Source organism: Euwallacea fornicatus, unplaced genomic scaffold, assembly GCF_040115645.1.
Source record: "Euwallacea fornicatus isolate EFF26 unplaced genomic scaffold, ASM4011564v1 scaffold_49, whole genome shotgun sequence".
NCBI classification, from domain to species: domain Eukaryota; kingdom Metazoa; phylum Arthropoda; class Insecta; order Coleoptera; family Curculionidae; genus Euwallacea; species Euwallacea fornicatus.
In genome coordinates this window covers 637,696-658,499 of record NW_027096017.1, presented here as the reverse complement: position 1 = coordinate 658,499, position 20,804 = coordinate 637,696, and the positions used below count along the sequence as shown (strand labels likewise).

The window sequence follows — 20,804 nt, the reverse complement described above, 5'->3', positions numbered from 1 at the left end:
GGCAAATGAGGACCAAATTTGTTAAACGAAGTGTCAAATTAATCAGCTCGACGAGATCTTTAATATGTCACAACACATCATTATTGCATCTTGTTGAATTTCCAAGAAAAATAGTACTTTATGTGCTCAAACACACAACTTTTGAGACTTTTCAAAATTTGAAGCTCGATAACTTCGGCAAATGAGGACCAAATTTGTTAACCAAAGTGTCAAATTAATCAGCTCGACGAGATTTTTAATATGTCACAACAAATCATTATTGCATCTTGTTGAATTTCCAAGAAAAATAGTACTTTACGTGCTCAAACACACAACTTTTGAGACTTTTCAAAATTTGAAGCTCGATAACTTCGGCAAATGAGGACCAAATTTGTTAAACGAAGTGTCAAATTAATCAGCTCGACGAGATCTTTAAGATGTCTCACCACATCATTATTGCATCTTGTTGAAATTTCAAGAAACATAGTACTTTATGTGCTCAAACACACAACTTTTGAGACTTTTCAAAATTTGAAGCTCGATAACTTCGGCAAATGAGGACCAAATTTGTTAACCAAAGTGTCAAATTAATCAGCTCGACGAGATCTTTAATATGTCACAACAAATCATTATTGCATCTTGTTGAATTTCCAAGAAAAATAGTACTTTACGTGCTCAAACACACAACTTTTGAGACTTTTCAAAATTTGAAGCTCGATAACTTCGGCAAATGAGGACCAAATTTGTTAAACAAAGTGTGAAATTAATCAGCTCGACGAGATCTTTAAGATGTCTCACCACATCATTATTGCATCTTGTTGAATTTCCAAGAAAAATAGTACTTTATGTGCTCAAACACACAACTTTTGAGACTTTTCAAAATTTGAAGCTCGATAACTTCGGCAAATGTGGACCAAATTTGTTAAACAAAGTGTGAAATTAATCAGCTCGACTAGAATTTGAAGATGCCACAACACATCATTATTGCATCTTGTTGAATTTCCAAGAAAAATAGTACTTTATGTGCTCAAACACACAACTTTTGAGACTTTTCAAAATTTGAAGGTCGATAACTTCGGCAAATGAGGACCAAATTTGTTAAACAAAGTGTGAAATTAATCACCTCGACGAGATCTTTAATATGTCACAACAAATCATTATTGCATCTTGTTGAATTTCCAAGAAAAATAGTACTTTACGTGCTCAAACACACAACTTTTGAGACTTTTCAAAATTTGAAGCTCGATAACTTCGGCAAATGAGGACCAAATTTGTTAAACAAAGTGTGAAATTAATCAGCTCGACGAGATCTTTAAGATGTCTCACCACATCATTATTGCATCTTGTTGAATTTCCAAGAAAAATAGTACTTTATGTGCTCAAACACACAACTTTTGAGACTTTTCAAAATTTGAAGCTCGATAACTTCGGCAAATGAGAACCAAATTTGTTAACCAAAGTGTCAAATTAATCAGCTCGACGAGATCTTTAAGATGTCACACCACATCATTATTGCATCTTGTTGAATTTCCAAGAAAAATAGTACTTTACGTGCTCAAACACACAACTTTTGAGACTTTCCAAAATTTGAAGCTTGAAAACTTCGGCAAATGAGGACCAAATTTGTTAAACAAAGTGTCAAATTAATCAGCTCGACGAGATCTTTAATATGTCACAACAAATCATTATTGCATCTTGTTGAATTTCCAAGAAAAATAGTACTTTATGTGCTCAAACACACAACTTTTGAGACTTTTCAAAATTTGAAGCTCGATAACTTCGGCAAATGAGAACCAAATTTGTTAACCAAAGTGTCAAATTAATCAGCTCGACGAGATCTTTAAGATGTCTCACCACATCATTATTGCATCTTTTTGAATTTCCAAGAAAAATAGTACTGTATGTGCTCAAACACACAACTTTTGAGACTTTTCAAACTTTGAAGCTCGATAACTTCGGCAAATGAGGACCGAATTTGTTAAACAAAGTGTGAAATTAATCAGCTCGACGAGAGTTTGAAGATGTCACAACACATCATTATTGCATCTTTTTGAATTTCCAAGAAAAATAGTACTTTACGTGCTCAAACACACAACTTTTGAGACTTTTCAAAATTTGAAGCTCGATAACTTCGGCAAATGAAGACCAAATTTGTTAAACAAAGTGTGAAATTAATCAGCTCGACGAGAGTTTGAAGATGCCACAACACATCATTATTGCATCTTGTTGAATTTCCAAGAAAAATAGTACTTTATGTGCTCAAACACACAACTTTTGAGACTTTTCAAAATTTGAAGCTCGATAACTTCGGCAAATGAGGACCGAATTTGTTAAACAAAGTGTGAAATTAATCAGCTCGACTAGAGTTTGAAGATGCCACAACACATCATTATTGCATCTTGTTGAATTTCCAAGAAAAATAGTACTTTACGTGCTCAAACACACAACTTTTGAGACTTTTCAAAATTTGAAGCTCGATATCTTCGGCAAATGAGAACCAAATTTGTTAACCAAAGTGTCAAATTAATCAGCTCGACGAGATCTTTAAGATGTCACACCACATCATTATTGCATCTTGTTGAATTTCCAAGAAAAATAGTACTTTATGTGCTCAAACACACAAATTTTGAGACTTTTCAAAATTTGAAGCTCGATAACTTCGGCAAATGAGGACCGAATTTGTTAAACAAAGTGTGAAATTAATCAGCTCGACTAGAGTTTGAAGATGCCACAACACATCATTATTGCATCTTGTTGAATTTCCAAGAAAAATAGTACTTTACGTGCTCAAACACACAACTTTTGAGACTTTCCAAACTTTGAAGCTCGATAACTTCGGCAAATGAGGACCAAATTTGTTAAACGAAGTGTCAAATTAATCAGCTCGACGAGATCTTTAAGATGTCTCACCACATCATTATTGCATCTTGTTGAAATTTCAAGAAACATAGTACTTTATGTGCTCAAACACACAACTTTTGAGACTTTTCAAAATTTGAAGGTCGATAACTTCGGCAAATGAGGACCAAATTTGTTAAACAAAGTGTGAAATTAATCACCTCGACGAGATCTTTAATATGTCACAACAAATCATTATTGCATCTTGTTGAATTTCCAAGAAAAATAGTACTTTACGTGCTCAAACACACAACTTTTGAGACTTTTCAAAATTTGAAGCTCGATAACTTCGGCAAATGAGGACCAAATTTGTTAAACAAAGTGTGAAATTAATCAGCTCGACGAGATCTTTAAGATGTCTCACCACATCATTATTGCATCTTGTTGAATTTCCAAGAAAAATAGTACTTTATGTGCTCAAACACACAACTTTTGAGACTTTTCAAAATTTGAAGCTCGATAACTTCGGCAAATGTGGACCAAATTTGTTAAACAAAGTGTGAAATTAATCAGCTCGACTAGAATTTGAAGATGCCACAACACATCATTATTGCATCTTGTTGAATTTCCAAGAAAAATAGTACTTTACGTGCTCAAACACACAACTTTTGAGACTTTCCAAACTTTGAAGCTCGATAACTTCGGCAAATGAGGACCAAATTTGTTAAACGAAGTGTCAAATTAATCAGCTCGACGAGATCTTTAAGATGTCTCACCACATCATTATTGCATCTTGTTGAAATTTCAAGAAACATAGTACTTTATGTGCTCAAACACACAACTTTTGAGACTTTTCAAAATTTGAAGCTCGATAAGTTCGGCAAATGAGGACCAAATTTGTTAACCAAAGTGTCAAATTAATCAGCTCGACGAGATCTTTAATATGTCACAACAAATCATTATTGCATCTTGTTGAATTTCCAAGAAAAATAGTACTTTACGTGCTCAAACACACAACTTTAGAGACTTTTCAAAATTTGAAGCTTGAAAACTTCGGCAAATGAGGACCAAATTTGTTAAACAAAGTGTCAAATTAATCAGCTCGACGAGATCTTTAATATGTCACAACAAATCATTATTGCATCTTGTTGAATTTCCAAGAAAAATAGTACTTTACGTGCTCAAACACACAACTTTTGAGACTTTTCAAAATTTGAAGCTCGATAACTTCGGCAAATGAGGACCAAATTTGTTAAACAAAGTGTGAAATTAATCAGCTCGACTAGAATTTGAAGATGCCACAACACATCATTATTGCATCTTGTTGAATTTCCAAGAAAAATAGTACTTTATGTGCTCAAACACACAACTTTTGAGACTTTTCAAAATTTGAAGGTCGATAACTTCGGCAAATGAGGACCAAATTTGTTAAACAAAGTGTGAAATTAATCACCTCGACGAGATCTTTAATATGTCACAACAAATCATTATTGCATCTTGTTGAATTTCCAAGAAAAATAGTACTTTACGTGCTCAAACACACAACTTTTGAGACTTTTCAAAATTTGAAGCTCGATAACTTCGGCAAATGAGGACCAAATTTGTTAAACAAAGTGTGAAATTAATCAGCTCGACGAGATCTTTAAGATGTCTCACCACATCATTATTGCATCTTGTTGAATTTCCAAGAAAAATAGTACTTTATGTGCTCAAACACACAACTTTTGAGACTTTTCAAAATTTGAAGCTCGATAACTTCGGCAAATGTGGACCAAATTTGTTAAACAAAGTGTGAAATTAATCAGCTCGACTAGAATTTGAAGATGCCACAACACATCATTATTGCATCTTGTTGAATTTCCAAGAAAAATAGTACTTTATGTGCTCAAACACACAACTTTTGAGACTTTTCAAAATTTGAAGGTCGATAACTTCGGCAAATGAGGACCAAATTTGTTAAACAAAGTGTGAAATTAATCACCTCGACGAGATCTTTAATATGTCACAACAAATCATTATTGCATCTTGTTGAATTTCCAAGAAAAATAGTACTTTACGTGCTCAAACACACAACTTTTGAGACTTTCCAAACTTTGAAGCTCGATAACTTCGGCAAATGAGGACCAAATTTGTTAAACGAAGTGTCAAATTAATCAGCTCGACGAGATCTTTAAGATGTCTCACCACATCATTATTGCATCTTGTTGAAATTTCAAGAAACATAGTACTTTATGTGCTCAAACACACAACTTTTGAGACTTTTCAAAATTTGAAGCTCGATAACTTCGGCAAATGAGGACCAAATTTGTTAACCAAAGTGTCAAATTAATCAGCTCGACGAGATCTTTAATATGTCACAACAAATCATTATTGCATCTTGTTGAATTTCCAAGAAAAATAGTACTTTACGTGCTCAAACACACAACTTTAGAGACTTTTCAAAATTTGAAGCTTGAAAACTTCGGCAAATGAGGACCAAATTTGTTAAACAAAGTGTCAAATTAATCAGCTCGACGAGATCTTTAATATGTCACAACAAATCATTATTGCATCTTGTTGAATTTCCAAGAAAAATAGTACTTTACGTGCTCAAACACACAACTTTTGAGACTTTTCAAAATTTGAAGCTCGATAACTTCGGCAAATGAGGACCAAATTTGTTAAACAAAGTGTGAAATTAATCAGCTCGACGAGATCTTTAAGATGTCTCACCACATCATTATTGCATCTTGTTGAATTTCCAAGAAAAATAGTACTTTATGTGCTCAAACACACAACTTTTGAGACTTTTCAAAATTTGAAGCTCGATAACTTCGGCAAATGTGGACCAAATTTGTTAAACAAAGTGTGAAATTAATCAGCTCGACTAGAATTTGAAGATGCCACAACACATCATTATTGCATCTTGTTGAATTTCCAAGAAAAATAGTACTTTACGTGCTCAAACACACAACTTTTGAGACTTTCCAAACTTTGAAGCTCGATAACTTCGGCAAATGAGGACCAAATTTGTTAAACGAAGTGTCAAATTAATCAGCTCGACGAGATCTTTAAGATGTCTCACCACATCATTATTGCATCTTGTTGAAATTTCAAGAAACATAGTACTTTATGTGCTCAAACACACAACTTTTGAGACTTTTCAAAATTTGAAGCTCGATAAGTTCGGCAAATGAGGACCAAATTTGTTAACCAAAGTGTCAAATTAATCAGCTCGACGAGATCTTTAATATGTCACAACAAATCATTATTGCATCTTGTTGAATTTCCAAGAAAAATAGTACTTTACGTGCTCAAACACACAACTTTAGAGACTTTTCAAAATTTGAAGCTTGAAAACTTCGGCAAATGAGGACCAAATTTGTTAAACAAAGTGTCAAATTAATCAGCTCGACGAGATCTTTAATATGTCACAACAAATCATTATTGCATCTTGTTGAATTTCCAAGAAAAATAGTACTTTACGTGCTCAAACACACAACTTTTGAGACTTTTCAAAATTTGAAGCTCGATAACTTCGGCAAATGAGGACCAAATTTGTTAAACAAAGTGTGAAATTAATCAGCTCGACTAGAATTTGAAGATGCCACAACACATCATTATTGCATCTTGTTGAATTTCCAAGAAAAATAGTACTTTATGTGCTCAAACACACAACTTTTGAGACTTTTCAAAATTTGAAGGTCGATAACTTCGGCAAATGAGGACCAAATTTGTTAAACAAAGTGTGAAATTAATCACCTCGACGAGATCTTTAATATGTCACAACAAATCATTATTGCATCTTGTTGAATTTCCAAGAAAAATAGTACTTTACGTGCTCAAACACACAACTTTTGAGACTTTTCAAAATTTGAAGCTCGATAACTTCGGCAAATGAGGACCAAATTTGTTAAACAAAGTGTGAAATTAATCAGCTCGACGAGATCTTTAAGATGTCTCACCACATCATTATTGCATCTTGTTGAATTTCCAAGAAAAATAGTACTTTATGTGCTCAAACACACAACTTTTGAGACTTTTCAAAATTTGAAGCTCGATAACTTCGGCAAATGTGGACCAAATTTGTTAAACAAAGTGTGAAATTAATCAGCTCGACTAGAATTTGAAGATGCCACAACACATCATTATTGCATCTTGTTGAATTTCCAAGAAAAATAGTACTTTATGTGCTCAAACACACAACTTTTGAGACTTTTCAAAATTTGAAGGTCGATAACTTCGGCAAATGAGGACCAAATTTGTTAAACAAAGTGTGAAATTAATCACCTCGACGAGATCTTTAATATGTCACAACAAATCATTATTGCATCTTGTTGAATTTCCAAGAAAAATAGTACTTTACGTGCTCAAACACACAACTTTTGAGACTTTTCAAAATTTGAAGCTCGATAACTTCGGCAAATGAGGACCAAATTTGTTAAACAAAGTGTGAAATTAATCAGCTCGACGAGATCTTTAAGATGTCTCACCACATCATTATTGCATCTTGTTGAATTTCCAAGAAAAATAGTACTTTATGTGCTCAAACACACAACTTTTGAGACTTTTCAAAATTTGAAGCTCGATAACTTCGGCAAATGAGAACCAAATTTGTTAACCAAAGTGTCACATTAATCAGCTCGACGAGATCTTTAAGATGTCACACCACATCATTATTGCATCTTGTTGAATTTCCAAGAAAAATAGTACTTTACGTGCTCAAACACACAACTTTTGAGACTTTCCAAAATTTGAAGCTTGAAAACTTCGGCAAATGAGGACCAAATTTGTTAAACAAAGTGTCAAATTAATCAGCTCGACGAGATCTTTAATATGTCACAACAAATCATTATTGCATCTTGTTGAATTTCCAAGAAAAATAGTACTTTATGTGCTCAAACACACAACTTTTGAGACTTTTCAAAATTTGAAGCTCGATAACTTCGGCAAATGAGAACCAAATTTGTTAACCAAAGTGTCAAATTAATCAGCTCGACGAGAGTTTGAAGATGTCACAACACATCATTATTGCATCTTTTTGAATTTCCAAGAAAAATAGTACTGTATGTGCTCAAACACACAACTTTTGAGACTTTTCAAACTTTGAAGCTCGATAACTTCGGCAAATGAGGACCGAATTTGTTAAACAAAGTGTGAAATTAATCAGCTCGACTAGAGTTTGAAGATGCCACAACACATCATTATTGCATCTTGTTGAATTTCCAAGAAAAATAGTACTTTACGTGCTCAAACACACAACTTTTGAGACTTTCCAAAATTTGAAGCTTGAAAACTTCGGCAAATGAGGACCAAATTTGTTAAACAAAGTGTCAAATTAATCAGCTCGACGAGATCTTTAAGATGTCACACCACATCATTATTGCATCTTGTTGAATTTCCAAGAAAAATAGTACTTTACGTGCTCAAACACACAACTTTTGAGACTTTTCAAAATTTGAAGCTCGATAACTTCGGCAAATGAGAACCAAATTTGTTAACCAAAGTGTCACATTAATCAGCTCGACGAGATCTTTAAGATGTCACACCACATCATTATTGCATCTTGTTGAATTTCCAAGAAAAATAGTACTTTACGTGCTCAAACACACAACTTTTGAGACTTTCCAAAATTTGAAGCTTGAAAACTTCGGCAAATGAGGACCAAATTTGTTAAACAAAGTGTCAAATTAATCAGCTCGACGAGATCTTTAAGATGTCTCACCACATCATTATTGCATCTTGTTGAATTTCCAAGAAAAATAGTACTTTATGTGCTCAAACACACAACTTTTGAGACTTTTCAAAATTTGAAGCTCGATAACTTCGGCAAATGAGAACCAAATTTGTTAACCAAAGTGTCACATTAATCAGCTCGACGAGATCTTTAAGATGTCACACCACATCATTATTGCATCTTGTTGAATTTCCAAGAAAAATAGTACTTTACGTGCTCAAACACACAACTTTTGAGACTTTCCAAAATTTGAAGCTTGAAAACTTCGGCAAATGAGGACCAAATTTGTTAAACAAAGTGTCAAATTAATCAGCTCGACGAGATCTTTAATATGTCACAACAAATCATTATTGCATCTTGTTGAATTTCCAAGAAAAATAGTACTTTATGTGCTCAAACACACAACTTTTGAGACTTTTCAAAATTTGAAGCTCGATAACTTCGGCAAATGAGAACCAAATTTGTTAACCAAAGTGTCAAATTAATCAGCTCGACGAGATCTTTAAGATGTCACACCACATCATTATTGCATCTTGTTGAATTTCCAAGAAAAATAGTACTTTACGTGCTCAAACACACAACTTTTGAGACTTTTCAAAATTTGGAGCTCGATAACTTCGGCAAATGAAGACCAAATTTGTTAAACAAAGTGTGAAATTAATCACCTCGACGAGATCTTTAATATGTCACAACAAATCATTATTGCATCTTGTTGAATTTCCAAGAAAAATAGTACTTTACGTGCTCAAACACACAACTTTTGAGACTTTTCAAAATTTGAAGGTCGATAACTTCGGCAAATGAGGACCAAATTTGTTAAACAAAGTGTGAAATTAATCACCTCGACGAGATCTTTAATATGTCACAACAAATCATTATTGCATCTTGTTGAATTTCCAAGAAAAATAGTACTTTACGTGCTCAAACACACAACTTTTGAGACTTTTCAAAATTTGAAGCTCGATAACTTCGGCAAATGAGGACCAAATTTGTTAAACAAAGTGTGAAATTAATCAGCTCGACGAGATCTTTAAGATGTCTCACCACATCATTATTGCATCTTGTTGAATTTCCAAGAAAAATAGTACTTTATGTGCTCAAACACACAACTTTTGAGACTTTTCAAAATTTGAAGCTCGATAACTTCGGCAAATGAGAACCAAATTTGTTAACCAAAGTGTCACATTAATCAGCTCGACGAGATCTTTAAGATGTCACACCACATCATTATTGCATCTTGTTGAATTTCCAAGAAAAATAGTACTTTACGTGCTCAAACACACAACTTTTGAGACTTTCCAAAATTTGAAGCTTGAAAACTTCGGCAAATGAGGACCAAATTTGTTAAACAAAGTGTCAAATTAATCAGCTCGACGAGATCTTTAATATGTCACAACAAATCATTATTGCATCTTGTTGAATTTCCAAGAAAAATAGTACTTTATGTGCTCAAACACACAACTTTTGAGACTTTTCAAAATTTGAAGCTCGATAACTTCGGCAAATGAGAACCAAATTTGTTAACCAAAGTGTCAAATTAATCAGCTCGACGAGATCTTTAAGATGTCACACCACATCATTATTGCATCTTGTTGAATTTCCAAGAAAAATAGTACTTTACGTGCTCAAACACACAACTTTTGAGACTTTTCAAAATTTGGAGCTCGATAACTTCGGCAAATGAAGACCAAATTTGTTAAACAAAGTGTGAAATTAATCAGCTCGACGAGAGTTTGAAGATGTCACAACACATCATTATTGCATCTTTTTGAATTTCCAAGAAAAATAGTACTGTATGTGCTCAAACACACAACTTTTGAGACTTTTCAAACTTTGAAGCTCGATAACTTCGGCAAATGAGGACCGAATTTGTTAAACAAAGTGTGAAATTAATCAGCTCGACGAGAGTTTGAAGATGTCACAACACATCATTATTGCATCTTTTTGAATTTCCAAGAAAAATAGTACTTTACGTGCTCAAACACACAACTTTAGAGACTTTTCAAAATTTGAAGCTCGATAACTTCGGCAAATGAGGACCAAATTTGTTAAACAAAGTGTGAAATTAATCAGCTCGACTAGAGTTTGAAGATGCCACAACACATCATTATTGCATCTTGTTGAATTTCCAAGAAAAATAGTACTTTACGTGCTCAAACACACAACTTTTGAGACTTTCCAAAATTTGAAGCTTGAAAACTTCGGCAAATGAGGACCAAATTTGTTAAACAAAGTGTCAAATTAATCAGCTCGACGAGATCTTTAAGATGTCACACCACATCATTATTGCATCTTGTTGAATTTCCAAGAAAAATAGTACTTTACGTGCTCAAACACACAACTTTTGAGACTTTCCAAAATTTGAAGCTTGAAAACTTCGGCAAATGAGGACCAAATTTGTTAAACAAAATGTCAAATTAATCAGCTCGACGAGATCTTTAATATGTCACAACAAATCATTATTGCATCTTGTTGAATTTCCAAGAAAAATAGTACTTTACGTGTTCAAACACACAACTTTTGAGACTTTCCAAACTTTGAAGCTCGATAACTTCGGCAAATGAGGACCAAATTTGTTAAACAAAGTGTCAAATTAATCAGCTCGACGAGATCTTTAATATGTCACAACACATCATTATTGCATCTTGTTGAATTTCCAAGAAAAATAGTACTTTACGTGCTCAAACACACAACTTTTGAGACTTTTCAAAATTTGAAGCTCGATATCTTCGGCAAATGAGAACCAAATTTGTTAACCAAAGTGTCAAATTAATCAGCTCGACGAGATCTTTAAGATGTCACACCACATCATTATTGCATCTTGTTGAATTTCCAAGAAAAATAGTACTTTATGTGCTCAAACACACAAATTTTGAGACTTTTCAAAATTTGAAGCTCGATAACTTCGGCAAATGAGGACCGAATTTGTTAAACAAAGTGTGAAATTAATCAGCTCGACTAGAGTTTGAAGATGCCACAACACATCATTATTGCATCTTGTTGAATTTCCAAGAAAAATAGTACTTTACGTGCTCAAACACACAACTTTTGAGACTTTCCAAACTTTGAAGCTCGATAACTTCGGCAAATGAGGACCGAATTTGTTAAACGAAGTGTCAAATTAATCAGCACGACTAGAGTTTGAAGATGCCACAACACATCATTATTGCATCTTGTTGAATTTCCAAGAAAAATAGTACTTTACGTGCTCAAACACACAACTTTTGAGACTTTCCAAAATTTGAAGCTTGAAAACTTCGGCAAATGAGAACCAAATTTGTTAACCAAAGTGTCAAATTAATCAGCTCGACGAGATCTTTAAGATGTCACACCACATCATTATTGCATCTTGTTGAATTTCCAAGAAAAATAGTACTTTATGTGCTCAAACACACAACTTTTGAGACTTTTCAAACTTTGAAGCTCGATAACTTCGGCAAATGAGGACCGAATTTGTTAAACAAAGTGTGAAATTAATCAGCTCGACTAGAGTTTGAAGATGCCACAACACATCATTATTGCATCTTGTTGAATTTCCAAGAAAAATAGTACTTTACGTGCTCAAACACACAACTTTTGAGACTTTCCAAAATTTGAAGCTTGAAAACTTCGGCAAATGAGGACCAAATTTGTTAACCAAAGTGTCAAATTAATCAGCTGGACGAGATCTTTAATATGTCACAACAAATCATTATTGCATCTTGTTGAATTTCCAAGAAAAATAGTACTTTACGTGCTCAAACACACAACTTTTGAGACTTTTCAAAATTTGAAGCTCGATAACTTCGGCAAATGAGGACCAAATTTGTTAAACAAAGTGTGAAATTAATCAGCTCGACTAGAGTTTGAAGATGCCACAACACATCATTATTGCATCTTGTTGAATTTCCAAGAAAAATAGTACTTTACGTGCTCAAACACACAACTTTTGAGACTTTCCAAAATTTGAAGCTTGAAAACTTCGGCAAATGAGGACCAAATTTGTTAAACAAAGTGTCAAATTAATCAGCTCGACGAGATCTTTAAGATGTCACACCACATCATTATTGCATCTTGTTGAATTTCCAAGAAAAATAGTACTTTACGTGCTCAAACACACAACTTTTGAGACTTTCCAAAATTTGAAGCTTGAAAACTTCGGCAAATGAGGACCAAATTTGTTAAACAAAGTGTCAAATTAATCAGCTCGACGAGATCTTTAATATGTCACAACAAATCATTATTGCATCTTGTTGAATTTCCAAGAAAAATAGTACTTTACGTGCTCAAACACACAACTTTTGAGACTTTTCAAAATTTGAAGCTCGATATCTTCGGCAAATGAGAACCAAATTTGTTAAACAAAGTGTCAAATTAATCAGCTCGACGAGATCTTTAATATGTCACAACAAATCATTATTGCATCTTGTTGAATTTCCAAGAAAAATAGTACTTTACGTGCTCAAACACACAACTTTTGAGACTTTTCAAAATTTGAAGCTCGATATCTTCGGCAAATGAGAACCAAATTTGTTAAACAAAGTGTCAAATTAATCAGCTCGACGAGATCTTTAATATGTCACAACAAATCATTATTGCATCTTGTTGAATTTCCAAGAAAAATAGTACTTTACGTGCTCAAACACACAACTTTTGAGACTTTTCAAAATTGGAAGCTCGATAACTTCGGCAAATGAGGACCAAATTTGTTAAACAAAGTGTGAAATTAATCAGCTCGACGAGAGTTTGAAGATGCCACAACACATCATTATTGCATCTTGTTGAATTTCCAAGAAAAATAGTACTTTACGTGTTCAAACACACAACTTTTGAGACTTTCCAAACTTTGAAGCTCGATAACTTCGGCAAATGAGGACCAAATTTGTTAAACAAAGTGTGAAATTAATCAGCTCGGCGATAGTTTGAAGATGCCACAACACATCATTATTGCATCTTGTTGAAATTTCAAGAAACATAGTACTTTATGTGCTCAAACACACAACTTTTGAGACTTTTCAAAATTTGAAGCTCGATAACTTCGGCAAATGAGGACCGAATTTGTTAAACAAAGTGTGAAATTGATCAGCTCGACTAGAGTTTGAAGATGCCACAACACATCATTATTGCATCTTGTTGAATTTCCAAGAAAAATAGTACTTTACGTGCTCAAACACACAACTTTTGAGACTTTCCAAAATTTGAAGCTTGAAAACTTCGGCAAATGAGGACCAAATTTGTTAAACAAAGTGTCAAATTAATCAGCTCGACGAGATCTTTAATATGTCACAACAAATCATTATTGCATCTTGTTGAATTTGCAAGAAAAATAGTACTTTACGTGCTCAAACACACAACTTTTGAGACTTTCCAAAATTTGAAGCTCGATAACTTCGGCAAATGAGGACCAAATTTGTTAAACAGAGTGTCAAATTAATCACCTCAACGAGATTTTGAAGATGTCACAACACATCGTGATTGCATCTTGTTGAACTTCCAAGAAAAATACTACTTTATGTGCTCAAGCACACAACTTTTGTGACTTTCCAAACTTTGAAGCTCGATAGCTTCGGCAAATGAAGACCAAATTTGTTAAACAAAGTGTCAAATTAATCAGCTCGACGAGATTTTGAAGATGTCACAACACATCGTGATTGCATCTTGTTGAACTTCCAAGAAAAATAGTACTTTATGTGCTCAAACACACATATTTTGTGACTTTTCAAACTTTGAAGCTCGATAACTTTGGCAAATGTGTACCAAATTTGTTAACCAAAGTGTTAAATTAATCAGCTCGATGAGATCTGTAAAATGACACAACAATTCATAATTGCATCTTGTTGAATTTCCAAGAAAAATAGTACTTTATGTGCTCAAACACACATATTTTGTGACTTTTCAAACTTTAAAGCTCGATAACTTTGGCAAATGTGTACCAAATTTGTTAACCAAAGTGTCAAATTAATCAGATCGACGAGATTTTGAATATGTCACAACACATCATGATTGCATCTTGTTGAATTTCCAAGAAAAATAGTACTTTATGTGCTCAAACACACAACTTGTGTGACTTTTCAAACTTTGAAGCTCGATAACTTCGGCAAATGAGGACCAAATTTGTTAAACAGAGTGTCAAATTAATCACCTCAACGAGATTTTGAAGATGTCAGTAGTTGAGCTAGGGGGGTTACAGATCAAATGTGCCGTTTTCGCACATCCCCTAACGTTATTTTTGCTCCGTTAACTTTATATTTGTCGTTCCGTTAAATTAACGTATGGGGAAAATGGGGGAGTTTTCGCGCCGTTAACGTTATTTTAGTGGTTTATTGATTTAGCGGTGTATTGCGAAAACTGTATTTGTCGTTACGACAAAATTAACATGGAGTCTTATGGGAAAAACTTTGTCGTTACGCTAAAGTTGACGTTAAACGTATCTCCATCTCTCTCCTGTAACGTTATTTTTGTCGTTCCTTTATTTATTTCTTGAAAGGTGCACTGCGAAAACTATTGGTTGTTTTTATAGAGTTTTCGCACCGTTAACGTTATTTTAGTGATTTATTGATTTAGTGGTGCATTACGAAAACTGTATTTGTCGTTACGACAAAATTAACATGGAGTCTTATGGGAAAAACTTTGTCGTTACGTTAAAGTTGACGTTAAGCGTATCTCCATCTCTCTCGTGTAACGTTATTTTTGTCGTTCCGTTATTTCATTCTTTAAAGGTACATTGCGAAAACTGTTGGTTGTTTTTAGAGTTTTCGCACCGTGAACGTTATTTGTGTTATTAGGTGATTAGGTGGTGAATTGCGGAAACTGTGTTTGTCGTTACGACAAAATTAACATGGAGTCTTATGGCAAAAGTTATGTCGTTACGTCAAGGAAGTTACGTTACCATCTCTCCCTGTGGAGTGGGCGTGTCGGTACAGGTCCGGGTTGAGCGCCTTGAGACAGGTCCGTACTTGGGGAACTTCTGTAGAGTGACTGGAGCGTGGAGTGGGTGCTCAAGGTAAGTAAACGAAAAAATGCTCTCTTAATTTTTATTAGCATCATATATTTTGTAATAATTCATGCAATATATGTCTCGCTCACAGAAAACGTTACCCCCTCCCCCAATCACTGATGGAAATTATAATGTATGTTTTCTTAAGTGGTACGATCTTCTGCCGCATTCGAGCTATATTTACAGAATGCTTTTATGCATCGACTCTTTAGTAAATACATCTACGAAAATAATAATAATAATAATGTGTACCAATGGTACTGACATTAACATATAGAGACTTGAAACCCGATTTATGAAGCAATTAATTTATTAATAACATATTCAAATAGCACTTCGGCATTTCTACTACTGCAATTGCATACTTTGAAAGCATGACTATTACAATTGTTTTCGCTAGGTCTTAATTTGGGTACCAGGTCAGCATCATCTTTTTCTAAATTGAAAATTCGTATTGAATCGGCAAGATAGTCTTTCAAAAACTCAAATTTTGCCTGTCCTTTCACAAATATCAAATCAATATTTTTTAAATGGTTTTCTAAAATATTTTTAATTTGCTGATATTTGATATTCCCCGAATCAAATGGAATACCATGAACATTGTTATAGAGATATGCAGCAGTTTTCCGATCATTTGCATGTAAACTAGAAAATTTAATCGGGCATTTAAACAAAAAGGATTTCAAATGTTTACCATCGTAGATGGTGAGTTCTTTCGTGGTAAACATGTTGTTAATTATATAACCTTGCATATCCAGTACGGCAAACTTCATTTTACACTTTCGAATGACAAAAAAGAATTGTACCCTCGGTTCGCAAATCTCTATGTAATAATAACTACTTCTATTACTACCGCTGTAGTAGGTCTGGGTCGGAACAATGGATTGCACCCTAGGATCCCAAATCTGTATTTAATAAATACTAAAATTCACTTTTCGCTAATTGAATGAAAATAACCACCTTGTGCTATCACAGTAGTAGTAGTAGTAGTAGTAGTAGTAGTAGTAGTTCTAAATTTTGAAGTCGAACCACATGAGAATGTCACTGATCGAGAGGAACTACCCTAGGTTCCCAAATCCGTATCTAATAAATACTAAAATACGCTTTTCGCTAATTTAATGAATAAAAATAACCACCTACCTTGTGCTACCACTAAAGTAGTAGTACTAAAGTTCAAAGTCGAAAAATGAGCTCACTTATGCGTCTTTTGCTCCTGCTAAACGAAAATTGCAAAGACTGGTGCAGTTAATAGGCTGACATCTTCGCAATGTGAATATATAGCAATTTGCATAAATAGCATTATGAAGATGTATTGTAGCATGCATCATTAAAAAGCGTTTTACATTTTTAAAAACTTTATTCATCATTGTACATAAAACATTTAAAAGAGCACACGTTGGTAGAAGCAGTCTTGAACTGGACTAGTCATCAATAGGTTTGGATCTTCACACGAAATGTTTTGGTTATATATGACGGGATGATAGGGTACATTTTACTTTGATGCAATGATTTTTTCCATTACTGTTATGTGCTGCTGATGATGTGAAAAGAGTCGTTTAGGGTATTTTCATCTTTAAACCCTTGAATATTCATATTTTTAATTGTTCAAACTTTAGGAAAGTAAATTTCTTGATGGAATATTCTCTAATCCGGCGTTTAATATTTCGTAGGTTTTCTAAAAAAGTTTCTATTCTTTCAAGTCTAATTGTCATTTCGACTTGCAGTATCTTTATAAACAATATTTCAACTGAACATTAAGTTTTAACGCTACATATTGATGGTGGTGGTGGTGGTGGTGGTAGGAATTTAAAGCTGTTTTACAATTTTCGTAAGTGGATTATAACTAAATATTTTGTCATGAATAATGAGGCAATAGGCTGTCGTTTTATCAGTCACTTTTTCTGCAGTTTCAAATTCCACTCTCATAGTGACTGATCCAGTTTGAAGTAAATCTCTTTGGTGAGTACAATTGATGTAAACAAGTGGAGCTTTATCTTTGAATTCGGACGGAGTGAAAATCGGTTCTTGTGCGTTATTATAGTAAACCTGACGAAATTCGGAAAACATTTCATACAGGGTTGCAAATCTATTATTTTTAAAATCAAGTTGCAAGTCACCATACGGGTATCTTTCAGAATTTAAATACACATTTACGTTTCGTAGGTCACAGTGATCAAATTTGCTCATATCCTTTTTAAGATTACCTCTTTTGTCTTTTTGAAATGCGAGTATGACATGGCGTGGAGTTTCAACTTTGGTCGATGTCTTTACCGTCCAATTGTGTCTGGTGGCTTCTAATAACTCTGGATATTCAACTAATTCCCAGCTTCGAAAAGTTAATAAGATGTCAGTATTTTTATCAATAGTTTTTGTAAGTGCTAATTCCTGAGGAATTGCTACTGTTAAGTGTGGAACTCTCCAACAGAGTTTTGTTATCGTAAGTTTCGGTTTTTCTGTAGATGCTGCCGTTTGTACCAATGCATTGGAATCATCGTTAGCTCTAACTAGGATTAATTCTTGATGTGAATTTAAAATGATTTTCTTATAATCTTCAAAGAAACCAGAGTACATCTTAAGAGGAATACATAAAGAAACATTTCCGTTAGAGTCCGTCATGATGCTTTTTTCTTTTTCTACCGGATACCATCCCGCGTTTTGAAGCTTAGCGCTTTCATTTAAATTATATGATGAATAACCCTTAAGGGTTGCTGTTATACCAACATCTCGTACTGCGTCAATTGTCACTCCATTTAGAACATATCTCAACTCTTTGAATAAAAACGCCGCGGCATTATTTATCAAGTATGTGTTTGTAAGTGGCGTACCATCCTCTTTCGTAACCTTTAGTTCAATGTAAAGTTCACTTTTGCAGGGTAAGGGATATTTTCCGGTTTGCTGTAAGGATATTCTAATTTCATCGTTTGTCCCCAATTTAGTAGGATTGAATGGATCAAAAGAGAGCACTTCCCAGCTTAAAATTGAGTCGTCAATAAAAACTTTTTCTTGGACGTTTATATGATCCATTTTTTAATGTAAATCCTAGGGAAACAAGAAACTGTTTATTCAAAGACGTTAACCCTCTTGTGTATCGTTTCGTACTATCGGGGGTTTGCTGCTTACAAGGTGTATTAAACCTTCTGACAAAATCTAAATTAGGTGTTCTATTATATAGAATTACCATCGTGAGTCCAAGCGTTTAAGATGAAGTCTTAATGTCACGGATTCACCTCGAAAATTAATCAAATCGCCCTCTTGATCAACTAGTTTCACTGTTATTTTATCTACAACGTTAACGATTACGGGAAAATAAATGACATTCTGAGGGGTTTCGATTATTTTAAAACCGGGTGGTACACTAGGAAAAAACTGATGTATTACATGAACTGGCGTACCATTTAGAAAAGACCCTTCAGCTATACTGCAATCGATATTTATAGCATTCACCTTAAAGATATCTGCGGGGTGATCAGACACTGTCAAAGTATTAGCCGGTATGTCCTGGTACTCAAACCCCAAAAGTTTTGCTATAGTTCCTTCTTCAAATTTAACATCTACAGATGAAATAAGATGTGTTCTAAGAGTGTTATTGTTTGCAGTTAACTCAAATGTCTTTTTGTCTCCAATGTCCTTTTTTATATAATTAGCTATATCTTCTATCTCGTAGCAACCTGGTGGTATTGTGATATATTCTTTATCAATAATAAACAAATTAGATCCGGACTCAATATTTGGAATTGAATTGAAAGTTTCAAAGTTGACTAGACCGATTACGTATTCGAAATTGTCGTCTAGATGTATAGGAGGGTTAAATTCCGCAGTGAGAGTTGCAGAATTACCGGTAAGAACAAAACTATAAGACATGATTCGTCAATATTAAAATTATAAATAAATCTCTTGAGTTCTATACACACTATTATAAAGGAATTCTAAACAGAGCTGACCACAATTCATTTGCTCATCAGCTTGATACCTCGTATAATTATACTTTATATCGTTCTTGAGTCCATCACTCTTGAAATACTTAACCAACTCCTTTGGAGGTTTTAAGTTCCCATAACTATCGAAGTATGTAATACTTTTCCCTTTTTTAGCATAACAAATCCAATGAGTTCCTTTGTTGACTGAATCATCCAGGTTCACTATACCACGCTCGTTCTTTTTAATTTTCTGTGGTAATTTATTTCTCATGAAAATACCTCGAAAATGTGGAATTTGTAATTTTTTTACGTATTTTAATAACTGAAAATTTGTTAGTGATTTTCGAGGTATTCCACTTAACAGTTTTTTGAATATGGTTTTAAGTAAAGTCCACATCCTGATTTGTATGGTTTCAGGTATAATCCGCTCCCTTCTTTACCAAGTGCTATAGCTTCCATTGTCTCGTTGTGTCTTTTCGCTTCTTCCAATTTTTGAGAAGCTGCTTTCGCATCGTTTACCGCTTTTGCAATACCAGCAGCTCCACCTCCTAATGCACCTAATGCCGATAAACCAGCAAACAGAGGTATCAGAGGCAAAAATCCACCTGATTTAGGAATAGGAATAATTCTCCTTTTGGGGGGTGAAACTTTGCCACTCTTTTTTGCAAGTGCTAGGGCATACTTGGCACTAGATTTTAAGTTTTTAAACTTTTGTCCGATGAGACCCTTTTTCACGTTTAAAATTGCTCTGTTTAGAGTTATCTTTCCACCTTTCAAACCTCGACCTGTTTTCCTTTTTCGCAGCCCCATTCCTAACTTTGTTTTCACATTCATAGCTCCGCTAATACCCAACGCTGCAATTTTTTCACCGATTCCCGAATCACTTGCCTTGAACCGTGCTAGTGCTTTTGATGCTAAGATTTTATCCGCTTCGTGTCTACTTTGTAAATCTTTTCTCTCGGCGTATGCTATGTCGTGCTCTTTACAAGCTTCATCTAAAGGATTTACACCCGTATCACCTCTTGTCAGTCTTTCCTTCAACTTGGTGCCAGGACCGCAGAAATTGAACCCGGGAATATGCAATTCAACGGGTAATTTGTTTATCAAAGTATTGACAATACCAGTTCCTCTTTTTTTGCTAGTTTTTGAACGAATGATGTGATGACTGTGGAAGTCGATCATTATATAACACTATCCCGCAACTGATAGACATTCACTTTTTATGTGCTTTAAGTACCTAAAAGATGCGTCTTGAAAAACAGTTACATTCGATAACCATTAAAGATTACGAATTTACAAAAAACACTTTCAGGAAACATGGTGACTTATTTCAGGGAAGTAGTAAAAGGGGTTTAGTTATTGGCCCATCAGGATGTGG

General features: G+C 34.1%; 1 protein-coding gene across 1 annotated transcript; it reads right to left on the bottom strand.

Moving 5' to 3' along the window:
• Positions 1 to 17,315: 17,315 nt before the first annotated feature.
• LOC136349736 (uncharacterized) lies at positions 17,316 to 18,533 on the bottom strand. Its single transcript, XM_066301459.1, has one exon. It carries the CDS (start codon positions 18,531 to 18,533, stop codon positions 17,316 to 17,318), a length of 1,218 nt encoding a protein of 405 aa, XP_066157556.1.
• Between the last annotated feature and the right edge of the window lie 2,271 nt (positions 18,534 to 20,804).

Bases quoted from the DNA above. Each gene is read 5' to 3' on its own strand.
- LOC136349736 (XM_066301459.1), bottom strand. From the start codon at position 18,533: ATGGATCATATAAACGTCCAAGAAAAAGTTTTTATTGACGACTCAATT.